This window comes from Mus musculus, chromosome 9, assembly GCF_000001635.26.
Source record: "Mus musculus strain C57BL/6J chromosome 9, GRCm38.p6 C57BL/6J".
In the NCBI taxonomy this organism is placed as follows: Eukaryota; Metazoa; Chordata; class Mammalia; order Rodentia; family Muridae; genus Mus; species Mus musculus.
Window position 1 is genome coordinate 123,450,772 of NC_000075.6, and position 8,872 is coordinate 123,459,643.

Here is an 8,872-nt window from a genome sequence, read left to right on the forward strand (position 1 = left end):
TTACATGCACGTGTGCACACACACAAATACATACATACTCACTAAAAGCCCTTAGAACAGGACGGTGGGATGCATCTCAGGCAGAACATGTACTTAGCACCTGGACCCTGAGGAAATTATGGTGCAGCATGGGACTGATATACACAAAAATCAGAAATATTCCTGGCCCTCATCTCTCTCACTCTCTTGTCTGCCCCATCTGCTCTCTTGAATCTACTAGAAAATGTCTTCCTCCTTGTTACTACCTACCCATAGCTGTTGGGCAGGGGCCACTTGGGCCAGTACTCGCCTAAATCAGATAACCTTGAACATGAAGTAAGGATCTTCTGGGATTAGCCTGCAAGACTATTCTGGTTTATAACTTGTGGTTAGGTTTCTGGTTTTCTGATTCCCTGAGTAGAAGCTCCCAATACCTGCCCACCCCTCCCCCCCAACCCCATGTCAGTGACGTTGCACCCCAGAGCTAGGATGTTGGAAGGTCTGCCATGGCAGTATAACTGAACGAATCTCTAGTTGTCCAGAGCAACATGAAATACTTGCATAGGATGGTGTCTGGAATTACTTGCTGAAATGCATCAAGTGAATCAGGCAGATTCTTCGAAAATAAAATAATATAGGGTAAAGAATTTGAGTGTTTCTTAAGAATAAACCATTGTAGTGACTGTGGTGGTGCATGCCTTTAATCTCAGCACCCAGGGTACAGAGGTAGGTAGATTTCCGAGTTTAATCTACATAGAGAGTTCCAGTCCAGCCAAGGCTTCAGAGCGAGACATTGTCAGAGGGATTGGGGGAAGTTTATTGGAGCACAGGCTGGAACAATGGATGGCTCAGCAGTTATGTTCACTGGCTTCTCTTCTGGAGGACCTACTATGCCTGCTGCTATGCTTCCCCACTGTGATGGTCAAGAACTCTAACCCTCTTCAATCATGAGCCCCAAGTTAAATCCTTTTGTTTATAAGTTGCCTTGGTCATGTTGTTTTCTCATGGTGTCTTAGGGTTTTATTGCTGTGAAGAGACACCCTGACCAAGACGACTCTTACACATGAAACATTTAACTGGGGCTGGCTTATAGGTTCAGAAGTTCAGTCTATTATCAGTGTGACAGGAAGTATAGCAGTGTGCAGGCAGACATGCTGCTGGAGTAGCTGGGAGTTCTATATCTTGATCTGAAGGCAGCAAAGGGGGACTGGAATTCTACACTGGGTGAAGCTTGAGCAAATATAAGACCACAAAGCCCTACCCCCGCAGTGTTATCCTTCCTCCAACAAAACCACACCTACTCCAACAAGGCCACACCTCCTAATAGTGCCAATCCCTATGGGCCAAGCATTTAAACACATGAGTCTATGGGAACCAAACCTGATCAAACCACCACACGTGATATGCAACTAACACACACACCAGCTGTTGGTAGCTGTCTCCTTAGAGTGTAATAGGCTAGGAAGAACAGGTAGATAATCCTTTGATTTTAACAGAAATGACCCATTCCTGTCCAACTCATTAGATTTAAAACTTTAAGACAGTCTAAGCAGGTCCTGTGTTAAGGGAAATAGTAAGCACCCTTCACAAGGACAGCCTTCAGTACTCCCTCTTGGCCCCTCTGTGCTGTGCCTGATGGGCAGCTGACACGGGCTCTGTTTTCATGCAGTCACTTGAACCCATCTTCCCATCCATAACTTGGCAAGTTTTTCTTCCTCCCATCTTATAGGTTGGCAAACTGGACTCCCAGAGCAAGGAAGTGGCTTTTGTGGCTCAGGTAGAAGTTGGTGAGATCCAGGCCTTCCAGATCTGAGGCCTGTGCTCTCTCCACCTCAGCTCAGTGCAAAGTGGACCTGGCTGCTGCTCTGACTTAATGTTAACACCATATCCCAGGATCCTGTTCTAAGGTGTGGTCCATAGTGATGATTTCTGGATGCCTTGAGTCCTGGCTGCTCCATCTCCCCCTCTCTTTTTTCCCTGTGATCTTTCCTCAGGGAACCTTTCCATAAACTACTGGCCCAAGGCCTCATTAAGGGACAGACATTCCGCCTTCCATCTGGACAGTGTCTGAAGAAGGAGGATATAGATTTCACAGGTAAGGAGGGCCCAATCTGGCTCGGACAGGTAAGAACGAAGGTCTAGAAGCTCTTAGGAAGCTTTTAGTATCTGCTATTGGACCCCACCTGGGTGTAAAGTCTAAGATCCTGGTAAGGCCTCTGCAGGCTGTTCTTGGGACTGGTTATACCCTGATACCCAGCCCCATCCTGTGTAACAGAGTGTTTGCTTGGACATCTCTACCTTGTCTAGCTTTGTTTGACAGCCCATTGCTAGAGAGAGCCTCAGACTCAGAGCGCGGAGTCTTCCAGGATCTTTGCCCACAGGCCTCGAAGCAAAGTTCAAAATATGGAATTTCTACCCTGCCCATCATGTCTTGTTCTTGAATACTCTTTTGGCATCTAGGTCCTGCTCCTGTTTGTGCAAAAACAAAAGAGAAGTTAGAGGTGACGTGGGAGAAGATGAGCAAGTCCAAACACAATGGGGTGGACCCTGAGGAGATTGTGGCCCAATATGGAATTGACACAATCCGGCTCTACATCCTCTTTGCAGCCCCTCCTGAGAAGGACATCTTGTGGGATGTAAAGAGTGAGTCTGCCTGCTTCCTTTACAGGCTGCCCTGGGCTCTGAAGGAACTGGGGAAGGAAGTGTTTCTTGCTGGAAACAGTAATAGAGAATTCTAGAAGTCATCTTGTCCAGACTTCTGTCCCTCTCCAAGGCACTAGCTCTCCATTGTTCAGGGGCCTTGGGTCCCTGTGGTGGGGATGGGGGTGGAGGGGAGTCCCAGAGTCTGTGCACATTCCCAGTCCTCAATCTACACTTGCTGGTGGTGGGGCCCGGAAATCCACACCATTGCAGGCTCTGTGCCGATGATAATGTGAGGCCTCTGGACAACTGTTTCCTTAAAGACCAACCCTCTGGGCTTACTTAGGCCTGCTGAACTACAAAGAGGCCAGTCTTCTTTAACATTCCTTGAAAAGTTTTTCTAGAACACAGTCCTCCTCCCTCAATCAAGATGATGCCTGGCTACGGGGACCACATGCAGCCTACCAGCCACTCCCTGCTGCTTGACTTCCCTCACGAGATTTGTTTCTCCAAAGCTTTGGTTTTGCCCTTATGATCTGCCTGGGGTAGATTTGGGGAGTGAAAGCCAATGACTGTGGGAGGAGTCCGTTTTATCTGAGGATTGTCTGGTTTCTCCCTATGTCTTATAGCAGTGGATCTGGACAGTCATGGCAGATGAAAGCCCTAACAAACTACCTTTAAGTAACAGAGGCAGGACATGTAGAACCCAGGACCTAGGCAGTAGCTCAACTTTCTCCTTTCTACATGGGCAAGTCTCCACATCTGCTTTTCACAAGCCTCCAGTTGTCTCCGCTGTGTCCCCACTCTTGAGAATACACAACCCAGTAGTCAGAGTTTAGGCGTCTATCTATACCCAACTTATTTGGTCAGCTGTGTCACCCAGAGCCACCAGTGTGACCTGTTCTGCTTCCCCAGGTCCGTGAACATGTTTGGAATACTTAACACACACCTGGCGAGGTGAGGAGCTGTCAGCTGGCTGTGCTGCAGGGCTGTTCCCCAGCATGTTGTGCAGCCACTGCCACTGCCACTGCCACTGTCACCTGTCCTCATGAGATCCCAGCTTCACTAGTAGTGGCAACTACCTTTAAGCACCCTGGTAGCCCCAGGCATATCTGTCACAGCAAGTTTGCTGACCTGAAGGCAGTGCGCTGATGCCCATCCCAGGGCAGGCAGCAACTGCTGAGCGGCCCTGCCGCCATTGCTCAGGACATCAGAGATCCGGAAAGAAGTAGTGGCTGACTCTGGGAGGACCGTGGGGCTTTGTTTGTTCCCTTCTTATCAGCACACATTTTTGTCTTCTTGATTGCCACAAAATGCAGCTGACGCACTCCCTGGAGTGCTAAGATGGCAACAGCGGTTGTGGTCCCTGACAACAAGATTCATCGAGGCAAGGACTTCCGGGACAGTCCCTCAGCCTCAGCTGCTGAACAGCAAGGAGAAAACCAAGGCCCAAAACCTCTGGGAGTACAAAAATGCAGTCATAGCTCAGGTCAGAAGATCACTCTTTTTTCTGGAAAAGGAATTTTTGAAGAAAGTGAGTTTAAAAAAAAAATCAATTTTTATCAACAGGTGACCACTCATTTCACAGAGGACTTTGCCCTGAATTCTGTAGTTTCTCAGCTGATGGGACTCAGCAGTGCCCTCTCGGTAAGTAGCTGGGTCTCGCAGAGAGAGGGTGAAAGTGTGGGGAACACTCCCCCCATGGTTACATCCCTATCACTCTACTTTAAGGTTTTAAAGGTTGTTTGGACAGAGCCGTTTGCTTTTTCTGAGACAGGGTCTTACTGTGTAGCCCAGGCTGGCCTTCAACTTACAATGATCCTCCTGCTTCTGCTTCCTAGCTTCAGGCCTCTTGTAAGAGGCCATGGAGGCCTGAAAAGTTAGACTCCATGTCTGACTGACCAGTTGCAAAGGCATGGTCAGGCTTAGGCCTCACTGTGTTCTAACCTTCTTCCCCTACTGCCTGATTTCCTGAGTGTATCGGGGTATTTCCTTGGCAGCAATACTGTTTGTATCTGCTTAACGTAGATGGCGCAGAATTACTCCCACTGACAAAAAGCGCTGTCTTCTTGAGTGCTGCTCATCTTTTTGCCACATGTTACTCCAGGTTTTCTTGACAAGGGAAGAATTTGTCAACAATTGGTGGATAGAGAGGACCCTCACCTTGGTATTCCACAGTGGAAAACCTCAGGAGACAGTCTGCATTTTCCCCTAGACCACAACACATAGGAAATCTTGCAGGGTGCTTACAAGTTTGACCTTGTTCCTAGAGCAGGTATCCCTCCCTTGTTGAGGCTAAGCCTCGTCATCTGTCAGATGGGGTACAAATGCTGTTGTCAGCACTGGATGTGTGGTTCTGTGAGAGAAGTCTTCTGAACCAAGCAAAGAGGGAATGGCCATTTCTCTCACAACCCGCTGAGCCTCTGGATTGTACTTCACTCATTGCCTGTCTTACCCTGCTTATTTGTACCTCAGTCTTAAATGTCCCTTCCTCTTCCTTAGCAAGCCTCTCAGAGAGTGGTTCTCCACAGCCCTGAGTTTGAAGATGCTCTGTGTGCCCTGCTGGTGATGGCTGCTCCCCTGGCCCCTCATGTAACCTCAGAACTTTGGGCAGGTATGTAGAAGTATCCTTGTCTAACTAGTTACTACTACTATCATTTGTCCAAGCCCACCAAATGTCTGTCAGAGTGCTCTTCATCCCTTAAGAGTTCAGCTGCTTGCTCGTTCTCTCTCTCTCTCTCTCTCTCTCTCTCTCTCTCTCTCTCTCTGTGTGTGTGTGTGTGTGTGTGTGCGCACGCGCGCGCGCATGTAAGCACTTGTATGCATGTATGTGCTGTATCTGTGTGTAGAGGTCAGAGGTCAACCTTTGGGTGTCAGTTCTCGCCTTTCTCCCTTGTTTTGAGACAGGGTATTGACTACTGTGTAATCCAGGCTAGCTGGCCCAAGAACTACTAGAGATGATCCTCCTGTCTCCACCTTCTGTCTCCCCATAGCAGAACTCATGGACTACAGATGCTTAGGCTACTCTGTCCAACTTTTACATGGGTTTGAACATCCAAACTCAGGTCATCAAGCTTGCCCGACGAGCACTTTTACCCACTCACCCCTAACCTGTCTTCATTGTGAGCTCATGAGCCCCGTCCAGATTTTATCTGTTTTGGTAGCCAAATGTTCATCAGGGTCTCCATCCCACCAGACCCTCCGATGGGTTTTGTTTGTTTGTTGTTAGAAACTTAGCCCAACTTTATACATGCTAAGTATATGCTCTGCCACTGAGCCACACCCCAGCTTCTGATGGTATATTCATGCAATGTGGATGTTGTTCTTTCAAAAACATTTGAGCAAATTCATTTCTCTGGGAAAGGTCAGCGTGAAGTGCCCCTGCTTCCTGCTCATTTTCTTGGAATTGCCAGGGTTGCTATAAGCAGTGTCAGCACAGACCCAGGGCCTCCTGGCATACGCCGTGGGATCAGCTAGCACAGGCAAGACAGGGGAGAGACAGCTCCAAAATGCCACCAGAAGAGGATTGCCAGCCACAGAAACTGACCACCACTTCCAACCCCCTAGCCTTCACTGTGGGCCACCAAGGCAGCCTGGATCCTGTGCTCAGGGTGGGAGTGGAAAGGTTTGTTTTTGTCTTCTGCAGGAAGGTCTGCTCGGCAGAGGTGAGGATGAAAGGAGTTCAGCTGGCCCTGCATAATGGCCCTGCAGGGCAGACCTTCGTCACTAATCTCCTGCACTTTGACCAATCCCATTTTGTTGACCTTTCACCTTGTCTGTGTCTTGGCAGTTGCCATTTACATGTTGGTTATTTTCACTTAGAAGAGCAAAATGGCAAAAACCTGCACATATGCAGGGTACTAAGCTCCACCCTCACAGCCAGGCTGCACCCACCATTCAGGGAAGCCTGGCTAGGGACCATACCTATAAATAAGCATCCTGATTACTCCGGGAAGTCTGGCCTTCCTTGTTTTTCTAAGTGGAATGTATAACAGCTTCTGTCCAGAACATTTTTATCCGAGATCCTTTCATCTCCTAGGCATCCTGTATGACTTCCATACGGAGGTTTTGGAAACCTTCCCAATACATCTGGGTCACAGGACGAGCCACTACCAGCTCAGCAAATAAAGACATGATTATCTGTTTTCTGTGACCTCCATTTCACTTTAGAGAAGGAAGAAGCCAGAATTGTTTCTGCATTTGCCAAAAGGCTATTAAGTTCATTGTGAAGTACAACAAACAGCTCAGTCCAGGACCGGCTGGGCACCAGGAAGAGGCTAGGACCAGCTTGGTACCAGGAGGAGGCCAGGCCTGCTACTCCTTGGGCCCTGAGGAGCCTTCACTTCCCTTCTGGTAACTGGCAATCCCAGGTCACCCAGATATCAGATAGGAAAATGTAAAAAGCTGCGATGAATGCATGCAGTCCCAGCACAAGGGTCAAGGCAGAGGCCAGAGAATGAAGTGCATCAGCACCACCCAGTGGCCTGTCCACACTCAGGCTTACCTCAGGTCTCTTAGCTTCAGTCTGTGAGAAGAAGGGGAGCTTGCAGTGGGCATAAATGAACAATTACTAACTCATGGTTCAGTAAGGCTGATCCTCTGTGTGTGTGTGTGCACATGCATTCACACTTGTGTGTTTTCATGGGTGTTTACAATCCTTGTGTCAGACCCAGGATAGTGTTAATGCTAACAAATATTTCTCACTGATCTATATCCTGGATTCTTTTTCTTCTAAGTAAAGGAAGCAGAATGTGTCACATTCTGGCCCAAGGTTTCTACCTGCTTGCATACATGTACTTTGAATATCTGAAGCCATTGGTCCCAAACCAATCCCAGTATAAAAATGTTTTGAAGGAAAATCCACAAATCAATGGGACAAGGAAGCTTTATGTAACAACTAGGTTTATAAAGTTTACTTTGTGTTTTTGAAGATAATTTTTTACATTATAAGCAAAATAAATTACTAGTAAATTTGAAAGCTAAATAGTGGGAACAATGAAACCTTTCAAAGAAACCAGAAGACAATTTATTGAACTGACTTCACAGCATGGGAAACTCTATACTTAAATATCTTTTCAGACGACAAAAGAGCTGTGAGTATAGAGCACTTGCTTAGCACACGCAAAGCCCCAAGTTCATCACCAGCACAACTGTAATGTACACATAAATAGTATATATAAAAGCAATAAATTTCTTATGAAAACCTATAAAACATTGCCTCTAGAAGAAAGGGAGGACCTTGAGGTACATCCTAGTGGTGGAGCACACACTTGGCATGCTTGAGGCCCTGGGTTCCATTCCTGGTTCTGAATGGAAAGAGAAGCCCCAGCAGTCCAGGGAAGAAGACTGGAAAGGGTTAATAGCATGCCCCCTTCTGTGTCCCAACCTGAGCCAAGGCTCTGTCCATGAGTGGCATCCAGTGAGGCAAGACTATGTAGCAGGGTGGGAGTGCTCAGTTCCCAGGAGGGCTGAGAGCATCCTCCTCTCTAGTACACTCTATGTGAGAAGGACTGGGGACAAGATTTTCAGACCACAGATACTCATGGCAGGAGACACTTGTGAGGACAGCCTATACTTGGGGTCTGTTCTCAGAATGGCATTCCTTCTCCAGCAATGGGGGTAGCCCCAAGACTTGGCAGCCTCACTTTTCCACTCATTTCAGACTCCCTTGTCCATCCATCCTCACATCCCTGCATGCTGTTCAAAGAAAGGCTGACTGAACCCTGGGATCACAGACCAGCTGTAGGAAGAGGTCAGCCCCTCCCTGTTCACCAGCACACCACTTGATCCTCAGGCCCTAAGCAGTCTTGATTTCTACCCCATTGATCAGCCGTACAGTCATAAGAGTGTCAAATGGGAAAAAGTTTTAAAATTTACAAGAAATCTCTGATATTGGCACAAGAACCCAATGCAGAAGCCCACAAAATAGAAAGCACAAATACTACTCAGGGTGGCCAGTCCACAACATTATGGAAAAAGTCATTCATGGCGTCCCTCACCTCCTCAAAAGGCCCTAAGCCAAGGGCAGAACCTTGCACCCTGTTCACAAATTGCCCCTGTGTGTTCAGAGTGGCCTGACCTTCTGTGCCTTGGTGTTGCAGGCCTGACGCTGGTACCAAGCAAGCTCTGTGACCATTATGCCTGGGATTCTGGTGTGATGCTTCAGGCCTGGCCCACTGTGGACTCACAGTTCCTTCAGAAACCTGACATGGTGCAGATGGCTGTTCTGGTGAGTGCTACCCAGGCCTGACTG

At 47.9% G+C, this 8,872-nt stretch overlaps 1 protein-coding gene across 3 annotated transcripts in view; it reads left to right on the forward strand.

Annotated features, from left to right (window-relative positions):
- The window catches only part of Lars2 (leucyl-tRNA synthetase, mitochondrial), a 95,749-nt gene that overhangs the window by 83,845 nt on the left and 3,032 nt on the right, over window positions 1-8,872 (forward strand). For all 3 annotated transcript variants that reach the window (NM_001348167.1, NM_001348168.1, NM_153168.3), the window contains 6 exons: window positions 1,974-2,074; window positions 2,440-2,622; window positions 3,939-4,108; window positions 4,189-4,266; window positions 5,122-5,233; window positions 8,721-8,848. In NM_001348167.1, the coding sequence (NP_001335096.1) occupies window positions 1,974-2,074; window positions 2,440-2,622; window positions 3,939-4,108; window positions 4,189-4,266; window positions 5,122-5,233; window positions 8,721-8,848 (772 nt within the window). The remainder of the gene's footprint in view (window positions 1-1,973; window positions 2,075-2,439; window positions 2,623-3,938; window positions 4,109-4,188; window positions 4,267-5,121; window positions 5,234-8,720; window positions 8,849-8,872) is intronic.